Raw genomic sequence first — 20,934 nt, forward strand, 5'->3', positions numbered from 1 at the left:
ATAAAGGAAGCTGTGCCTGCCCCCAACGAGCTCACAATCTAAGCCTAAGGAAAACATGCAGAAAATATTTCCAGCCAAACTCATTTAGTGTAATGCCCCACCTCTAAGAGTGCCATACCCAGTTGATAACATTAGCAGTTAACACCTGCAAGAAGGAATATTTTTAGCTTGAAAAGCTTAAGTACCAAAATTTAAATTGTGATACAATCCCTTCTGCAGGTCACTGGGATCTGCAGAAATAGGTCCTTAAGCAGTCTGGTTTTGACAGGACGTCTAGCTATTTAAAGTGACAGTTGCTGTACTCCATATATTTACAGAACCCAAAAGTGTTTCTGCAAAGTGCCTAGCACGTGAGAGATACATGGTGTGAGATCTCCACCTCTGCACTGGCCAGGCTAAAAGGGCATGAGCAGCGAAAAGGGGCCCTAAAAGCCCCTGTTCCAGCCAGAGGAGGCCTCTCCCGGCACAGGTGCTGTGAAGGACCCTATTGGAAGCTCTGGCACAGAGTTCACATTGGGCCAAGCTGCAGCACACAGTACTGTGGAGAACCCAGACTGCCAAGGCTATGGTGCATAGGGCCACCCTAGGAGGCTGCCATAATTTAGGCAGGCCCTCAGGGCTGTGTAATTTAGGCCAGGGCCTCTCCAATCCCCGGAGCAGCCCTGGATCAGGAAGGCACAAAGGTGGCTTTAAAGCCATCATAGCCCTCCTCCCCCTGGCCTGTACCTGTTAGAGGCTCAGCACATAATCTCACCGGCTGTAAACTCTTTAGGAGAAGGGCAATATAAATGTAGACTGACATGATGAGTACATCAGGGAAGAGATGGTTGGGGTGAGGACAACAAAGGGTACGAGCAATGGGATAACCTGGCAGCTCATTTCAGAGGTGCACATTCTGATCGTTCAGTTACAAGTGATTATATATCATGGGATTATTGACTCACTCGTGGGCAGCATGGAAGGAGCGAGTCATAGAGGGATTAGTTAGATTAAGTTTACTTTTAATAGAGTCTAAAACGTTGCAAACAGTTGCTTACCTTTGCTTTCTCTTATCCTTTGCGTCCGTCCTTGTCAACCTGGGCTTGTTACAGAAACATTGATACTCCTGAAGAGACGCCAAGACAAACCTTTTATAAAAAGCATCTTTCAGGTAAATTGCCATATATACTCTCTTAAAGATTGAAAACGTTGGTATCCAATGTGATTCAGTACTGAGGCAGGTATTGAAATCCAAGATATAAACTATACGGCCTAGTCCTAAACCCACTAGCCTCTTTCCACTGATTTTAGTGACTTTAGTTCAGACCCCTAATTTTCTTGGAGGACATACATTTTTTCATGTTTCCTAACAATAAAACTGTGTATGGCTTTTAACTGACCATATACAGTTGATACAAAGTGTATTTTGTACTTTGCTCTATTATGTATCTTACAAATCCGGATTAATTTGATGTAGCATTGATATTTCTGTACCTATATAAAAATAACCACCACCTCCGGGTTTGTGACCCCACTTAAAGGGCCATATTTGGTCATCTGTTTTTAAGCAGAACTACGTGTTGAAGTTGGTGGGAAATTCTGCTTAAAAATATACAGCACAATATGGTCCATGGTGTCACTCCTGCAAGTGGTGCACCTGGTTTTTGTTTTAAGTACTCTAAGAACTGGTTCCATACCACACTGAGTTGCTCTTCAGCATTTGTCCTCTACATGTGGTTTGCTTCCCTCAAGTATTGATTTTTCATAATTAAAGAGATTTTTTCCCCTGCCTTTTATCTGCCAGTCTAGTCCTGGGCATTATTAGTCTCCATTTATTGTGAGCTGATATCAGCTCGGCACCATATAAATCAGAGGAGAGAAAGTCCCTGCTCCAGGAAGTTTACAATCTAAAATGATCAGCTATGAAGTGGGTATGTGTCAAGAGGATGGTCACACACAGCCTCATGCTTGTGTTGATTATTTGCCACCAAGAACTTTTCCTCCCAGCAGTCTGCAATATGCCTTACACTAGTGGCTCTCTACCTTTCCAGACTACTGTATCCTTTTCAGGAGTCTGATTTATCTTTCACCTCACTTAAAGACTACTTGCTTATAAAATCAGATGTAAAAACACAAAAGTGTCATGGCGCACTATTACTGAAAAATTGCTTACTTTCTCATTTTTACCATACAATTATAAAATAAATCAATTGGAATATAAATATTGTACTTACATTTCAGTGTATAGTATATAGAGCAGTATAAACAAGTCGTCAGTATGAAATTTTAGTTTGTACTGACTTTGCTAATGCATTTTATATAGCCTGTTCTAAAACTAAGCAAATCTCTAGATGAGTTGATGTACCCCCCCCGGAAGACTTCTGCATACCCCCAGAGGTATGTGTACCCCTGGTTGAGAACCACAGCCTGACACGGCCCCAAAGAGTGGATGGTTGGCTTCAACACACACATACCCAGTTGCCATAAACCTTCCTTCCTCCTCCTCCTGCTAACTGACTAAGCCTCTTCATCCATACTCTCCACTAGTGGCACGCAACCTGACCTCCCTCCACGATTCACCAAACCCTTCCATCTTCCCTATAAAAATGAGCACATACTCCCATTAGTATAACAAAATACGATCCATCCATCTGTCCAATCCTGTCCCCACCTCAAAATGGACCTGCATGCCATCCTTCCCATGTGGCCATGCTAATCATAGGGCCAGCCCTGCCTGACAACTTATAAAACTGTAGAAACTTGAAGCCAAAACCTCTTTCCCTAAATATCCCAGACCTGTTGTTCATGCACACTCATTCAGCTATGGAGAGTGCTCTAGCAAATGTGCCTGATTTGGGAGAGGCATTATCAAGAGTTTGTGGTCCTGCACCGAATGTATGGCCTACATTTCAAAGATGATTAGTGATTTTAAGTGCCCAAATTGAGACACCTTAAAGTGGCCTAATTTTCAGAAAGTGTTGAGCTCCTACACTCTGAAAATCATCTCCCCTTTAAGTGTCTCAAGTTGGGCACCCAAAATCACTAATCACTTTTGAGCAGTTAGGCCTATGGTTTTAGGTGGATCTATCAGAACTCCATGGTGCTTAGCTTTGTCTTCAAATCGGGCAAAACAGCTAGGTTCAAATCCAAAATTCAAGGAGACAGAAAACAAAACAAAAAAATCAGGAGCTCTGAACCAAGAGTGAAATAGTAACAAATTCCTGCAAGCCAAATCTGCTGAGTTAGACACAGCTCTGCTCATCAGCTCAGCCTTGGAGACATGGATTTGATTTTCTACATGTACTGAAACATGTGTTTTGCACATTTTTAATACAAAAATTCATATATAAAAATTACATGGACTTTGCAAACAGATATAAAGATGAAAAGATTAGGTCTGCCAACTCTGACAGTGTTTCTTTACCAGTGTTAAATGATCAACAACTTAATTTCAGTTGATAAAAATACTGACATATTTCAAAAAGAAAAAGATTATTCATGGACGCCCACAAACAAAGGGGAAACTTTATAAGGTTTAATTGCTGAAGCTGAAATTTCTGCTCATATAAGCTGGGAACCTGAAACTACTAAGCCTGAAGGAGAAGTGTTGGGTTTTTTTTAAGGCCCTTTATACCAAAAGTTATTTTCACTATATAGAAGAAGCTAGTAGTCAAACATTTCCAGTGCAATACTTCACTGCCTGCAAGGGAGGATCAGAGAGATGGGGGAAAGGAATCAGGCTAACACAAAAAGATGATAAGGTACTTGAAATAGCAGCTTGCCAGAGTTCCACCACTTCATCCAGTTTGGAGCACTCTGTCAATGTAGAGATACACACATTCTGGAGATCAGGAAAACAGATGATCAAAAGGCCTGGAGGATCTTAGTTATGAGATGGTGAAGAGCTTAAGCCTACGTTGTTTGGAGAAGACAAGGTTATGGAGGCAAACAGGGAATCTTCTTGCATGTATAGGTTCTTAGAGAGGTGACAAAGGCTTCGGTAATGATCTATTTATTTTATGCAACATATGAGAAACACATGGACAGTCTGGAAATGAAAGACACATGCAAACCAAGTTTAGGTTACATCAAAGAAGGACTTGCCCCCATTCCCCATCACCAGTGTATGAAGCAAGTGATTCTTGGGCACGAGCAGAGTTTAAATCACCACCAAATTTGGGGTCATGAAGGAATTTCATTCTACCACGCATAAGCAGGGAACTTACTGGTTTTCACCTCTCACTAACACTTGAACAGATTGTTTTCTATTAGGATAAGATGGGGGTAAACATCCCATGTGATCAGATTGTTGTGGCTATAAAAGGTAAGAACATTGCACAACGGGGGAATCCTGATGGTGTTTGCCTGTTTCTAATACAGTACACAAAAACACTGTTGTGAGAGTTAAGGTTTCTCTATACACAACACACCTAACACAAAACCAAGAAAACAAAGTTAAATCATCCAACACAATATATCTTTCATTCCTCAACCCAAAGACACACATCTCACTACCAGAATGACCTTTATAACAATGCCAACACTGCACAACTTTAACTCTGCCCCTGTTAGGATGCCAACTCGTCAATATCGCCTTCCCAAGACCACCACCAACATTGAGAGCCAAACTTCCCCCAGCATTCACTCCTACTCTCTATTCTGGAAAAACACTCATTCGTATTTGGGGAAGAAGTTAAACGATTTTCTTGAAATTGTTCAGAAAATTCAAGCTATACTCAAGAGATTATATGCCGAAAGTTTGGGGCAGATGCACTGTTTTTCCCACCAAACAAGCTTGAACTTCCATTTTAACTGCAAAACTGAACACAGCCTTAACTATGACTGTACAGTGGTGCTGGCATATGATGTGCTGCTAAGAGCACATCTTGGGCTACTTAATTTCTCCAAGCCTGAGGGCTTTTAGAAGAAGCCCAATAAAAGAGACATTAAGGAAATGTGTATCTTATATGCATTACATCCAGTAGTATAGTAGTGGAGAAAGAGTGAAGGATTTTCCTCCTTTAATACAAGTTATGACAAGGAGATGAGGAGGGAGAACAGCAGAAGGATTGAGACAGTAGTGTGACAATTCCAAGGTATTTCTGCCCTTTGGCTGCTGTTCTGAAGCGCTGGAGAAAAATCAACATTCCAACTGAAAGACCAGGGCCTTGTGTAAAACCTAGGATTTCTCTGCAAATTCAGGTCTTAGATCTGGATGCTCTTCAACTCGGTGGCAAACATTTCTTCCCCTGCATCCCTTTCCAGCATACTTGATAAAAGTGAACCAAACTCTGCATGACAAGCAGGCTTTCCTTTTATATCCATATTATGCTATTTACATCATCTCCATTTGCAAGTGAGTGTTTCTGTCCCAATCCTTGATTGTTAACAATTGCTGTGATCTATATCAGTTCATTACCTACCTTGTTTACACTAGGAAGTTGACCCACTGGTGAAAGGGGCAGCTGAACCAGCTCTGGAAACCAAGGTTAACTGCAAGCATAGCCAGGACCAAACCATTTTAATTGCTGTTTCAGAAACCATTAGATTGAGCATACCGTAAAACGTAACTCTCTTTTCTTAATGTATTCAGAAGTACAGTGGTGATGTAAGGTACTATTATAACATGACAATGAATATACCAATGGAAGAAACTGGCAAGATCCCCAATGTTGTGATTTTGTTTCACTGGATCATATTGTGGCTTCAGTTTTGAGCTGAACGCTCCGAGGATTCCAGAGTGGAGTTCTGTTTATGTTTATGCAACAATATAGCCTGCATTATTTTAATTTAGGTACAATTAGAATGTGTCATTATTACAATGTTCTGTATCTTGTGCGTATACCAATTAAATCCATTTCCTTTATCATTCTAAAGGGTTCAGTAAATACTTCGTCTGCAGTTCCTATATATCAGGAGCAAACATTATGCGGCAGATAGAGGCCTTGAAAACTGGAGTACCAAATTGAAATTTTAAAAGACTTTTTGCTCTGAAAGAGTTCAAATCTAATCTTTCACTGAAACTGTGTGTCAAAAATGCTGTTCAGAGTTCATCTGCTGAGTACCAAAATGTAAAAGGGAAGTTTTGTAGAACAGGAACAGTCACTTAGTCTTAAGAATAAGTGCATGATTAAATGCAAGAGATTGCTTTCTCTGACTTCAGTTCCAGTTTTTGCTAGTTTGGATTATTTTCAAGTAAGGATTGTTTTAGGATGGTTGAGATATCGTCTGCAGATGGGCCCATGACTGTCAAATGTGTCAAAATACCCAGTCAGCAGGTTCATGGGTATGTTTTTGATCTATAAACTTTCTGTGCTTGAAATTAGTAGCATTGGGCGGTTATTTGTTTGCATAAAGGAGATCTATCCAAACCCCATTGGATAATGGCAGTGTTTTCTGAAGGGAAGTCGCTCATTTGGATTTGCCAAGAATTTCTTGAGTAGCTCCAAAGGGTAAGAACCAGTCAGACCACAATCTTCAAAAAAATGAAAGTAAAGAAGAAACCACTGCTTCTGGCGATCGCTGCTGGCCTCTTGCCATATGCTGCCACAATGACTGACCAAAGGGGGCAGGCAGACAGCAATGTCTGAGATACAGCAGCTACAACCAAGTGACCTCTAGCCAGTCAGCAACTCTGTTGACATTTAATAGCTGAGCTAACAAACCCACCAGCTAATCTTTTCAACCACATACCAGCCTCATGAAGCTGAATGAAAACCACCCTGAATATCAGCCTTTTTGGTTTTGTATTCTTTTCCCATTTTTTACTAGTATAGGGATACCTCTATCTTAACATGCTTGTACTTGGGGTTTGGGTTTTTTTTTTTTTTAAACTCCAGAAGATGGCTGGTAGTGGGCATGTGGATAGAATCCATAGAATATTTCCTCAAACACCTAAAACTGCCCCAGGTTAGCATTGCTATCTAAAGGATCGCACATATTTCAGGGTTTCAGGGTCATATGCTTAAATCCTGAAACTTATTTTCATCTAAATTTTTGTAACTGTTTTAGAGGAGATGGGAAAGACTGTTGCCTAATCATCTGTCATTTGGGCAGGGAATGCCACATTGGGCATCAGAAAATTTCAACCTGGGAGTGATTTGACCCTTCCTGTTGCTATGACAAATATATCAGTTGGCATTGAAATTGACAATGTCCTATTATTTTGGGGCTGATAGCTAAGACTGTCTTCCAAGTGATTAGGTAAAGCTTTTTAAGAATTTTAGGTTTATTTGGTATGATTTAATCAAACGGATACTTAGATTAATTCAAAGATTTGATGTTAATTCATTTTATTTTAATTTCATAGAATCATAGAAGATTAGGGTTGGAAGAGACCTCAGGAGGTCATCTAGTCCAACCCCCTGGTAGTCAAAGCAGGACCAACCCCAACTAAATCACCCCAGCCAGGGCTTTGATTTGTTTATATGTATTTTATGCTTTTTGCTTGTTTAGTTTAGCCAACAAATATATAAAATCAGAACATTATGTGAGATATTCTTCCCCAGACACTGGGTTCTCTACAATGAATCCTGCAGTAGATAACAGACTACTCTGTCACCCACTTGGTGGTGGTCCATAGAAAAACTGGCCCCAATAGTCCTCCCAGTATGCATCATGAAAATCAATTTGTATAATAAAATCTGACAAAAAAGCCACACAGAATAGGAAAAGCATATTTAATTTTCTATTAAACATTTGACCAGAATACATTATTTCTCCAAAACCGAATAAAAAGGAATAAGAATTTTTTACAGTATTCGGTAAGAACTTAAAAGAATTATCAGCTCTAGGAACATTTTATCAATAAGTATTTAACCAAAGCAGATGCTATCTGATTTTCCTCTCAATCTTATTTCAAGGTGATGAGGTGTTACAATTAATGCTGTGAATCTCAAAGCAAATCTTGGTCTGACCACTAATTTTGAATGTTTTTATTTACTTCTAGAGGTTTTTTTTTTAATTTCCAAAGCAGTAGTATGGAAAATATTTTAAAAGCAGATTCCTAAGAGTTTAAAAAGAGTTATGTGGCTGTAGAGATTCCTCTCATAAAATAATTTTAAATTAAAGAACCAATTTGTTAGATTTAAGTTCAATGACAGCAAAGTGACCTCTCTCATTAAAAATACGTAAGGCTTTTAAAAAAAAATTCAGGCTGGTTAACACCAAATTTTGTTTATATAATTCCTTGCATTATACTGTTTATAACCATGAATGCCTCAGTTTAGTCTAAAGTCACAATTACTACATTCACTTTGCACTAGACAGATATATGGAGTTCAGCAAGACAGTACTTAAATCTCTATTAACGTTCTATTAAGTTTAGGAAAGATGGATTTGATTACCCAAATTTAGAAAAACCCGTACTACTGTTACTTTCAATGTCTAGTTCCACTCTGGATTTTGACAAATATAGATATCAAGTCTTGTGTGTGAAGTGCAGTCAAATGAATTCAAAGTTTAGCTTTGCCTGGCTGAAGCTGTAGGCTCTGAAGCTTCATAGCCATGCCCATGTTCCCAGAAATCTTCAATTTACCTTGAAAGAAAGCCTGCAAAGAGGAAATGAAGAATATTATTTTGTCCTTTGGTTTTGATGCTTCTAATCCTTTCAGGTGACAATGTCTTGTCCTTAGTGCACCACTTCATCCAAAGTTTATCCTTAATATTCAGAGGTTTTAAACAGTATGGCAATACAGAATATATAAAGACTTTGTAGCATGGGCTGTAATTTCTTTATAGACTAAACACAATCACCTCTGCGGCACTTACATGTAGACTCAGTTAAAGAATCAAGGAAAGGGGAAAAAATTGTAGAGAAGCAGGCATATAACAATTCCCCATGTGAAAATGCTGCATTACATTTTGTACCTTTTAAATACTGAATCCAAAATGTGATTATAATGGAAATCGCCAACCCCAACTGTCTGTGAAGAATGAACAGAATATCTAGAATATGGGCTTTTGAGAATTAGGTCCCAATCCTGGAGAAATTTATGCATGTGAGCAGTCCCAATAAAATCAATGAGATGATTCACATACGTAAAGTTAAGCGCATATGTAAATCTTTTCAGGATCAGGGCCTGATGGAACTTCCTGAAGTTTATATATAGTGCTACGTAATTGTGGTATCTAAGCAGTTAAGTATATTAAATGTCAGAAGTCTCTTTTCCTACATAAGGAAGGACTTGGACTCCACAAAAGCATGTCAGAACCCCTGAAATTTCAGTGACAGACCACAAAACAGAGTTAATGGTTACTTCAGACAAATTACATAGAAATATTGGAAAACAAAAGTGTATTTGGAAAAATTAGGATTTCAATATTCTATCTAAATATCTTACCAAGCTTGACAAAAAACGTTTTGGGGTTGTTGTTTGTTTGTGATATTCTCAGCTTTGCATAGCAAGTATACAGTGCAAAGAGAGAAGTTAATTTTCATAAATTTCATTAAGCCATCATCATATATGTTGGAGGGGGCTGGTGATGAGGAATGCCAGACATTCCCAAATTGAATGGGATGGCTAACTACTACTTTTTTTCATTTCAGACTGCATCCTTTCTGTATGCCATGAAGCCTCCTCATAAGTGATTCATAGGCTACACACTGGAGCTCACAGTGGAACATGCTTAACATCAGCTGAAAAGCCTTCCCAGATTGAGCATTATTGGCACTACTGTCCCCAAACAACATTAACTTTTCTGTAGTGACACAACACAGTAACTATATGATTCTGATAAAGGCACTTTAGGGTTATGTGGTGCCTGATCAGATTAAACAGATTTGTAAAGAGATTTTTTTCTCTCACCCCCATATTGTATCAGTACAGGACAGTTAAGGTTGTTTGGATTTCTGTACTTTCACATATTTGGATATTTAAGTTTAAGGTTAAATCTGAATTCCTGGGTTTGCAACATTTGTTATTTGGGATAATTAGAAAATCCCTATAATGTATTTTACCCTAAATTAGTGGTGGGTAAATTCAACCTTAACTCCATTTTATCACACTGTTAGTCTGGGAATTCCTTGAGTAATTTTAATAATAAAACTCAAGGGAACTCCCAGACAAAAAGCGTTATATATGAACCACAAGCAAGAATCCCAAAGAGAACGTTACCCTGAGATATTTCTGATGATTTGAAAATATAAAGTATCAACTTAAAATTAAAAATAAATTTAAACTTTTAGGCCAGATTCATCAGTATGTTCTGATGGCTTTATGCCACGCTGAAGCACAGCAAATCAGCAAGAGCATACTGCCCAATTCAACTGGTTTTTTTTTTGGGGGGGGGGGGAGAGGGTTGGTTTGTTTTTTTTACAGCTGCTTTGCATCACCAGAGCAGCACAAAACAGCCACAGCGTGTACCTCTGTTTCTTTCTCTCTCTTCTTGCCCAAATTCTCCCTGCTGCTTGTGCCTGCCTCTATCTCCCTGTACACAACACCAGTTTCTCCCTCCTTTGTGCACCCCACAATCCCCTGCATACAGATACTAATTTCCCCCTCCTCTTCTCCTGCAACCTTCAGACCTCAAATTTCCCCTCCTGGCCTATCTGGTGAGTACATCCAGTATAATGTGTAGCTTTTCAAAACAATTATTTAGGATTAATGGTCTTTTTTGCCTTTATTTCAAAAATGAAAGTTTATCTGTCACAGAGGCTGATTAATAAAAATCGGAGAGACTCAAGAATCACCCTCTTTCTCAATGGCCATCCTCTCCCATGGTTTTCAATGGGACAGAGCATTAGCTGCCACCCTCAGTCAAACTGACCACTGCTACCACTTGTTTCCAATAAGTGAAGCCCCCTATACTATCAGAAGGCAGAGAGGAACACTATGGGAAACAATCCCTTATAAAAATGACCATCTGAGAACAGCCAATGTCTTCCATCCTATTGAAAATAATGGGAGATGACAGCCATTTTGAAAGAGACCAGTTCTATGTAAAATTCTATGCAGAAGAACAAAATTCTTCATCTCCATGCTAAAGGAGAAACTACCACTTATGAAGAACAGGGGGAAAAATGACCATTAATCCTAAAATTGTCTTCAAAAATAGCCTGCACAAGATTTCAGTGAGTTTTTAAATATCAGAAAAGTGTAAAACATCTGTGTTATTCCATTATTAAGATTATTCAGGACAAAGATAAGGTCCAACATCAGGTGCTAAATTACTCAAAGGACTCATTTTAAAGTAATAAAATTTGCTTGTAAACTAATTAATATATTTGCTTGTAAAGTCTCACAAAATTGTAGTCTGTATTCAAAGAGTGAATGCTGTGATTTTGGTGAGGATATGCTGTATTCTTTGTACACAACAAACTGGTTGAATCTCTGGTTTAAGTGCAAAAATGCTCAATTCACCCTTAACTATGGAACTGTGAGTGGCACTTTCATAATTTTCTAAATGTCCCAGTAGTGCAGTTACAAAACAGCAGGAATTTAATAAACAGTTTCAAGAATGAGAGTAACATTTTTAGAAGCAATATATGACTAAAGCACCTACAGAATCTTAGAATTGTGGCACAGTAACTGCCTTGTTTTAGACTGTTCAGTACTTAGGTGTTCTGTGACTAGTGTACTTTCTGCTATTCATTTCTTCAGCATGTAGCCTTGTCATCATAAGGCTGAATAATGAAGCAATTCCAAACAGGAAATTTATTCATTGCACTTACTGATTGCCAGGTAAACATTCTGCCAAGTACACTGGAAGTACATTAGTGTAAAAACCTATATTTGCTATCCTTTAGAGCTAATAGATGTTCAAAAAATATTATTGCATAAAAAAGTATTGATCACTTAGCCAAAACAATCCAGAAAAAAATAAAGGTGTTGCTTCATAGCCTATGTAAAATAAAAACAATTCTAGATGTTCATCTTTTCATTTAATCTTCATTTTACTTACTGTCTGTGGATTTATTTTGCCCGTCATTAAAGCCAACAAGTCAGAATCAGCCATTGTAATTATACAGTCTGCTTTCTTATCTGTAACACATAACAGACACAGAGTTTGACTGTTTAGCTTCCAGTTGAGAGAGACAGAGCACTCTCAGGCATGAGTCACATTAAAGCTCCTGCGAATGTAGAGTAGTGGAATGATATTAAAAGAAGTCATGGTCTATAGGGTCACATGCTGCTTATTAACAGAGCTCAGCAGAAGTTGGAAGGAAGGGATAAAATATGAGTGAGCCTCATTAGCAGGTATAGCAGCATAGGTACTGCATAATCACTAACAAATATTTGTAGGGTGTCAGAGGGAACTTGATTGAGAAACCCTGTTACAGAAGGATCAGCAGGAGTTCCAGACAGGGCTTTACAATATAGCCTATATAGTCAGACAGTATTTAAATCTAAGTATTAAAGCATTTGCTACAAAAATAAGCCCATTAATAATAAAGGGCACTGGGATTAGGTGGGCTGGAGTATAGCAATAAGATTTAAAATCTCTCTCTAGACTGCTAGTACAAATCAAACCCAGGTCACTGGCAACTGGAAGTTGCTAATATCTGAGGACTGTTTGGGTCCTGTAAAGTGAGTCTGTGATCACAATCCAGTTCCAAAAGGATTCGAGTCCACAGCAATAATCCATCACAATTGTTAATCTCAACTGAGATGAGGGAGAGATCCTCAACCATACTTTAGCCCGTTTATGCTGGGGAAAGGATCAGACATAAATGGCCTCTAGAAGTCCTGGCTGGTTGGGATTTCCCTATTGCTGGCACTACAGAAAAACAACTATAAAACTGTCTTATGAGGACCTCTTCACATGCCCAACTACAGGGGGTGTGCCAAATGTGAGAGGGAAACATCAGATGTAGGGTCCAGCATGCAGTGCAACAGTGATCCTAGGGGCCACCACAGCCCCCAGAGCTGCCTAGGATCAGGAGCCTCTTAAGGCCTCCCCTTCTCCTGGTTTGCGAGTTTTGTGTTTATACCTCTGAGGGTATGTCTACATTGGAATCAAAGACCTGCAGCTGGCTCAGGTCAGCTGACTCGGACTCACAGGGCATGGGCTGTGGGACTATAAAATTGCAGTATAGACGTTTGGGTTCTGGCTGGAGCCAGACTTTGAAATGCTGCGAGGGAGGAGGATCCAGAGCCCACGCTCTAGCCAGAGTATCAACATAGCAATTTTATAGCCCTGCAGCTCAAGCCCAAGTCAGCTGACCTGAGCCAGCAGCGGCAGTGCCACGGGTCTTTTATCACAGTGTAGATGTACCTTTAGAAATGCAGCACAGAACTTCACCTTCAATGGGCATGACATTATCTACTCTACATAGTCCCCCCAGAACCAGCTTGATGCTCATTTGCAGGGAAGGGAAATGTCACTTCCTGTTCTGCTCTTGGAACTACATAGGGGATTTTAATATTTGTGAAAGGTCCTGAAAACTAAGAAGTATTATTTCGTATTAGGTTTGGGAAACATTATTTAATTCCCCATTCACTGAGAAACAGATCCTTATGTGATTAGTTAAAAGTTAACTCCAGGAGTTAGATTCATATTTTTCACCCTTTTGATTTGTATTGTGAACTTAATTTCTAAGCAGAAATAAAAACTTTAACTTGGATTAGATGTTTATTTTCTCCTGAGGCAGTTCCTACACAAACTCCAAGTTGAGGCATTTCCTGCCCAGAGCTTTTCAAGAGGAGGCGTGCGTGTTCTGTTTTCCTTTGTACATTTCTTAACAAAAAGCTCACAGCCACAGCTGCTGAGTTAGTGCAACCCCAGGAGATTTCAAGATCACCTTAACCATAAACCAGTTGAAAATGTTATCATCTATTTCATCTGTATCTGTAACCACAACGAGTTTTCACTGACTTTGAGTGGATTTTAATTATGACAAAAGATAGGCCAGTATCTATATATAGCATTGTTCTTTAATGCATTCATAACAGAAAGAATAACGACTGAAAACATCTTCTCCTTAAACTAACAATACCTTATTTAAATTCTGTTAACTCAGCTGCAGATTTATGTCCAAGGACAAAATTACAAAAAAGACATGAACCATCCAATTCTCTGAAGTACATTCAGTGAACAAGTTTGAGATATTTTTACTCCACAGCAGTGGAGAGGAGAATGTCAAATACTTCCACTCTTTCTGTAATACCATTATATATAATTTCCCCCACCAAGTTTTGTACCCTTACCCATGCAGCCAATGTTGATTTATCTTGTAATCAGTGGGTGCAGCAATTCTGGACATGGGCCAGGCATGCTCCAATTTGCAGCTGCAATTAAGCCTGCCCCCCAAATTTCAAGAACAATCTTCTATCTGTCCATTCAGGCATTTCTAGGATATCCATTGGTGTAGTAGCTACCCAGTTTTGTTTATTCTGGCATTGGTCCTTCCAAGAGTCATGTATGTTATAATCTCCTCAAATGCTGCTTATCTAACTGGGAAGTCTTAAAAAAGTGTCATAGGAAACATGAGGACAGAAGGAGAAGAAGAGGAACAGCACTTAATCTTAGCCATATCCAAACAATGAGGATTAAAATTTAACTTCATTTGTCAATGATGAGGTGGGGATATTAAAAATAATGTAGTTCTTGTTTAACTAAAGAAGTTCATATTTTGTATGTAACCTTCAAGGACCTGATGGTTCCCTTTCATTCTGACAATATGGGTTATACCAAAAGACATACTGTAGAGATAACAGCACTGACCTGAATTAATATCTACAGAGCCTTTACCATTTTTCACATCTACTATCCAGGTTGCTTCTTTACCATCAGGACCATCTTTTACTTTGAAGGCAAAGATACCACCAATTTTCTTGACAAAATGTTCTCCTTCCTGTAATGATTATGCATAAGTTACATTTGATGGACAAGTGAATCACTTCATTCCATCAGCTTTGGCACAATTAAAATAATTTGTTTTAACAGATGTTTACACCAAGTAGCAATAGATGAATCTTTCAACTTATTAAAGCTCTATTCAATTCATTCTGCTAAGCTTAATTTAACACACGCAAACCTGAATTTATATACTATAGATATTGTACATAAATACATACTCTTTGGAAGTTGAATATCTGTTAATTTTGAGACCAATGGTAATATATAATTGCTTTAATTAATGTAATCATTCCCCATTTTTCGGAGTTACCACCTCCCAACATACTGATAAAAGTCTACTAAAAACAAAAAGAACAAATAATTCCAAGGTCTCAAATAACTGCCATTTACAAATATAAGTTTAAAAGCAAAGATCAAATATATTATAAAAACAGGTAAATATTAATACTTGCTTGGAAATTATAGGCTTGCCCTATTATAATTTTTGCTTTAAGCTTGGAAAAAGGCCATGTTACTGTGGAGGAAAATCTAAAGGGGGCCTTAAAACTCTGGTCAAGCTAGTAGGCCTAAAGTATTGGCCGAGCATGTTTCCGTTTTTTCAGGGCCGAATGGAAAGTCCCCAAAATGGAACAATGGCTTTCTGTGTATAAGGGGCATGAAGAGGTGGAATGGAAAAGTCCCCAAACAGAACAATTTGCAATAGCCAAGCTTAAGAAATATATAACCGCAATAGTACTGTTAAAGTCAAACCGCAAAAGAACCAGACTGTGAATAACAACAACAGGAAAGGCCGAATAAGGGAATATGATTATTCTTTTTGCTTTTGACCTGTATTCCAAATAAGGTAATTAAGACGAAAGTATGTGTAATTTGTTTGCGATTTTAAGCTTTAAAAGCTTGTGTGTTCCTTGAATCAGGGGGGCAGCTCCGATAGCTGTCACCCCCTGCATGCTTGTATTCAATAAAGGAAACCTCAGGCTTGTTCTGATCCAAACACAACGCGTGGTCGTTTTTCCACGACATTACCATTCTTTCATTATATCAAGATAGAAAGCAGCAAACACCAAATAAAAGCTGAAAATTATTAACAGTAACTAGGTGAGCACAATACACAAAGATCAACAACAGAAAAGGAGGAAAATCAAAGACTAAATAAAGTAACACATAAATGCAACAGATTAGCAAAGTTTGAAAGAGAAATACAAAGAAATTGAACAAGTGGATAAGGAGAACAAAGTGAGATATATCAAAAACATAAGAGACTTTAATTAAACAAAAGTGATCGATACGACCCTAAAGGACAAAACTGGACAATATCTCAATATCTAAAGGACAAGAATGAGTTATGGCAAAAATATATCAAGGAACTATGATGACAGGCCTGAAAAACCTCAACTAGAGATCAATCAGGGAAGCCCACCAACAACTGATGACGAAATCATGGCAGCAATAAAAACGCTTCTGAATGGAAAAGCACTAGGATGTGATGAAATACCAGCTGAATTGTTAAAAAAAACATAGGGGATGAAGGGTTGAAAGCCCTGGCATAGGTAATGAAGAGTATGAATGACTTTACAACTTCACTGTGTATCAAAATCCCAAAAAAGAACACCACTATGGATTGTAAATACTATAAAGCAATCAGACTAGTATCGCATGCCTCTAAGACACTTTTGTGAGTTGTTCAAGACCAAATACAAGGAAAGATTGATAAGGAAGAAAGTGAACAACAATATGGAATCAAACATGAATAGGGCACCATAAACAGCATTATGAATATGAAGCTCATCTTAGAAAGATCAATAGAAATGGGGAAACAGCATACTTGTGTTTCATTGACTTCTAAAAAGCCTTTGAGGGAACCACTACAAATTTCTCAATATAGTAAGATCTGTAGGGACTGATGGGTACAAACTCCGAGTAATGAATGGCATTAGAAGGCAATTATATTGGGAGATGAAAATGGAAAACCTAATAGAGGTTAAGAAAGATGTGAGACAAGGTTGAATAAAGTCAGTGACATTATACAACATTCATGGCAAGTATTTGATTAAATTAATTGAAGAAATAGAAGGTTTTAACATGAATGGAAAATGGGTGAATAACATTCGCTAAGCAGATGACAGTATTGTTGGCTGATTCAGAAGACGGTCTGATGAAGTTAGTGAAGATTATATATAAATATGGCAAAGAATATGGCCCAGAGTTCAATATGGACAAGACAAAAATTATGGGCGTATCAAGGATCCTAGGAAAACATGCAAGATTCCAGTGAACAGCACAACTATACAGAAAGTGAGAAATTATTGCTACTTAGGAAGCATCATTACAGAAGATGGAAGATTGGATACTGAAGTCAGCACCAGTACAGCTAGAGCAAAAGACATTCTGGAAGAATAAACATCTGATGAGAAGGGACATGAATCTGAAGATTAAATTCCAACTCATAAAAACTTGTATTTGGTCTGTGTTAAATCACAACTGTGAATCATGGACAGTCAAAGAATTAATAACAAAAATTCTTAATAACAAAGATTCAATCCTTCAAATTATGGTGTTACAGAAGAATTCAGAAAATATCATATATAAACCACATAACTAACTAAAAATACTGGAAATGATTGGCACTCAGCAAAAGTTAGATTTTCTGACAAGAAAGTTTTTATTTCAGGCCACATTTTAAGTGGTTGAGAGTGCGATGCATGTTTACAGGCACTGGAAGGGAAAGTTGATGACAGAAGAACGTGAGGCAGAAAAAGAAGAATTTAGATGGATGATGTGGTATCTTGGGCGGATCACAAAGACGATTCACCCACAAAGAGATTAGCAGAGGACCATACAGAATGGGCTACCAAAGTTGCAAACCTCCAGTAATGGAGAGGTCATATTAGAAGAACCCAGTGAACTACTAGCACCTGCCCGCAACTGGGAGCAAATTGTTTTAAGAACAAAGATCAGTTTGATATTCTAGAGTAATCAAAGTGTTTTTGTAACTCACTTCACCTTCTGTGTACCAGAAGCATAGCCTAGCAAATTCACAACAAATCACATCAGTTTCAAACTTTATATTACTAATGAAGAGAACTGGACTACTTATACGCTTAAAGTTAAGCACATGCTCAAGTGCTTTGATAGACTGGGCCAGTGTGCTCATCACCTTGTAGGATCGAGCCTATAATGAGTAGCTCCTCTCCCAGCAACCTGTCAGAGGTGGAGGGAGGATGGGTTGAAATTTTGCAGGCATAGTAACAGCAGCCTCTCTCAGCCCCAAAATCCTCTGTAGAGGTGGCAGAAGCTCCCCACACTCACTCCACCCAAATCAGTATTGGTGAGCTTCCCACCCAGCACACAGAGCCCTTTATCCGTGTGGTTATTGTCAGTTTGGGATAAGTGCATCTGCATTCCCTCTCTGTGGTCCACTCCAGGAATACTGCCCAGTGAGGTCTCAGATCTCTAGCCATCACCTGTCTCTGGGCAGGAACTCTTGTCCCACTCTTACGCATGGGGGTTTTAAGGCTGCCCGGCCCTGTGTCACACTGTAATATCCCCAGAAAGCCATCTGTCTAAAGGCCAGCACCTGGGCTGTGCTTTCTCTCTGAAAACAATGACAGGGTTTTTACCAGTGACCACACAGAACTTTCTCAGCAAACAATAGGACCAAAAAAGCATTAAAAAAAAAACATGTAAAAAACAATAAGAGTTCCTACACGAATGCTAAAACCTTACCAGAAGTCACCCATCAGTCTGATGGGGCCCTAATAAGACAGTCTTTCCAACCTTTCCACAAGGGTTGGTGCCCCCTTGGAGAGAAGGTCCTGTCCATTTGCTGGATCAGTAAGAAGGATCTGTATCAGTTCAGCTTTTTATACCAAAAGAGTCTCTGGAAAACCCAGTTTGAACAAGTATATGCAAACACCCCAGAAGGTGGTGCTTTGGAGTTGTTTACATATCCCAGGTTATTACCTCCCACAGTTTTTAGTTCCAGGAAGAACTGTGATAACCCACCTCCAGAGAGCAGAACACAATCATACATAATTCATCCATAAATTTAGTACAATGGTCCCCAAAAATACTGCATAGGATTGCAATATCTGTCACAGTTACCATCTACACAGTGCTTCCCGCTCCAAAGTGTGGAGTGGCAAATCATTCACACACAGACACCCAACTGTCAACAGCAACAACCAATTTTCTCCCTGAACACACATAGTGATCCTCTTAGTAGACTTAAGAAGGGGTCACATCTTTCATTTTAAAAACATGCATGGATTCTGCAAAAGTTGATGCTCCTTACACTGAACAGATCTCTCTCTGGACAAGTACATTTTTCAAGTCTTTGCATGCAGTGAGGCACTTGAGGTGTGAATTAAAGCTAGATGATGAACCTTATCTCTGAAGCCAAAGCATAACAAATAAAAAGTTAAGTCTCCCATTATAAAGACTTTAAAAAAAGAAATAAAGGGATTTACCTCTTCAAGTTTCTTTTCAATCTCTTTGAAAACAAGATGGGCCTTAAATCCATCAACAGTTGCTCTGGTGGGAATAGCCTGGATGCGCTGGCTGCTGAAATGAAAGGAAACCACTCATTTAAATCACTTAGGCTGTCTGTCACTGCAAAGAAAACTCAAGTTATCTACATTCAAGTTAGCCTGGCTCAAATGAGAGCAGCCACACTACAAAGTAACAGTCAAACTGCACAGAGTGATTATGTTAGCAGCTGATGAGTTATGCAAACTCAAGCTGTAGCCTATACCCGGACAGGCCAGCCAGCGAAGTGGGGGGGGGGGGGGGGGGGGGGAAGAGATGGGATTCAAGCTATAATGCAAGTTAACTCTGCAGTAAACACAAGACCTTAGAATCATGTGAAGAACCTAACAAATAACCCTCTATTACATACAAATCCATCTCATTTAGAGCTACATATAAAGGCACCAAGTTCTGCTCTCATTTACCTGGATGTATACCCAGAGTAACTTTTAATTACTAGAGCAACTGAATACAGTACATCTAGCTCTGATGACTTAAACCAAGATTGCACCAGCATGAAATAAAATTTATTAAGATCTTTATGACCATGAAATGCAATAGCTTTCCCTTTGTTACCCAATGTTAACATATCACACTACAATTGCATAGCTAAATGATGTGAACAGAGGAGCCTAACTTTTTTAATGCCAACATCTGACATATGTCTAGTACAATTCTTCTATTAGAGGTCTTTTACAGGCAAAGCCTTTTGGAAAAACAACATTAATAAGAAGGCAGCAATTGATAGCTGTCTAGATTTTAATTTCTATACTTTGAAAGTTATCTTCAGGAAAAAAGAAAAAAAATCTCACGAGCAGTTCCCCCAACCAAATTTTTGTAAGATGATAACTATGTCAAAGAAAAGTCAAATAAATGGGTTGTAGTAATAATTTCTAATTGCAGTTATTTAGGAGGAACACAATCAGCTGAGTATGCAAAACCTTTCCTCCCACACAAAGGAGAGCACTATTGTCAGTAACTCAGGATATGCTAGCAATGTAGAGACAATGCAAAGACTGTCCTTGCTCCAAAGAGCTTACAATTTAGAAAGACCAAAAAAAGGGGGCGCAAGAAAGTAAATAATTGTGGCAGATAGTTTTTTTCACGTATATTGCAGGAAATGGCCCTAACTGAATTAAGTTTAAGTATCTTTGGAGTCCATTATATTAAATGCAAAGGTTATGTATTATTGTGGGCCAGGATTGTATGTAACCTCTTTAGGGGGGAGAGGTGATGTGAAACCTGGAAAGAGTTATGAACTTCAAAGGGCTATATTGAAAGTGGGCCAGACAAAAATGGACCTTTGGGACAAACAGTCAAGCAGTTTGCCTGGGAAATCTCTATAGGAACCTGAACGCAAATTCCCCATCTCTGATTATGCAAAAATCCAGTCTTTTGAAGCTACACCCTGAGCAGAAGACCATTGTCTGCTGATTACCTATTCCCAGAGTCTCAAAATTAAAGGTACAAGCTATATAAAGGAAAGACTGAACTATTCACGATGGTTCCCAAATCCTTTTATTTTTATGGACTGGCATATTTTGGTACAACTCCTGTTCATATTAATAATTTAAAACTACAACATATATAAAGTTTTGAAAATAAAAACAGTTTGGAATTGCTTTACAG

The 20,934-nt window shown here is 38.6% G+C and overlaps 1 protein-coding gene across 3 annotated transcripts in view; it reads right to left on the reverse strand.

Moving 5' to 3' along the window:
• Positions 1-7,641: 7,641 nt before the first annotated feature.
• LOC112120568 (non-specific lipid-transfer protein) overlaps positions 7,642-20,934 on the reverse strand; it is a 46,054-nt gene continuing 32,761 nt past the window's right edge. For 2 of the 3 annotated variants that reach the window (XM_026651715.1, XM_026651713.1), the window contains 4 exons: positions 19,248-19,341; positions 14,644-14,773; positions 11,881-11,960; positions 7,642-8,528 (listed from right to left, as the gene is read on the reverse strand). In XM_026651715.1, the coding sequence (XP_026507500.1) occupies positions 8,433-8,528; positions 11,881-11,960; positions 14,644-14,773; positions 19,248-19,341 (400 nt within the window). In that variant the 3' untranslated portion in view covers positions 7,642-8,432. The remainder of the gene's footprint in view (positions 8,529-11,880; positions 11,961-14,643; positions 14,774-19,247; positions 19,342-20,934) is intronic. The other variant, XM_026651714.1, reaches the window with a different exon arrangement.

Source organism: Terrapene carolina, unplaced genomic scaffold (assembly GCF_002925995.2).
Source record: "Terrapene carolina triunguis isolate 2854851 unplaced genomic scaffold, T_m_triunguis-2.0 Scaffold102, whole genome shotgun sequence".
In the NCBI taxonomy this organism is placed as follows: Eukaryota; Metazoa; Chordata; order Testudines; family Emydidae; genus Terrapene; species Terrapene triunguis.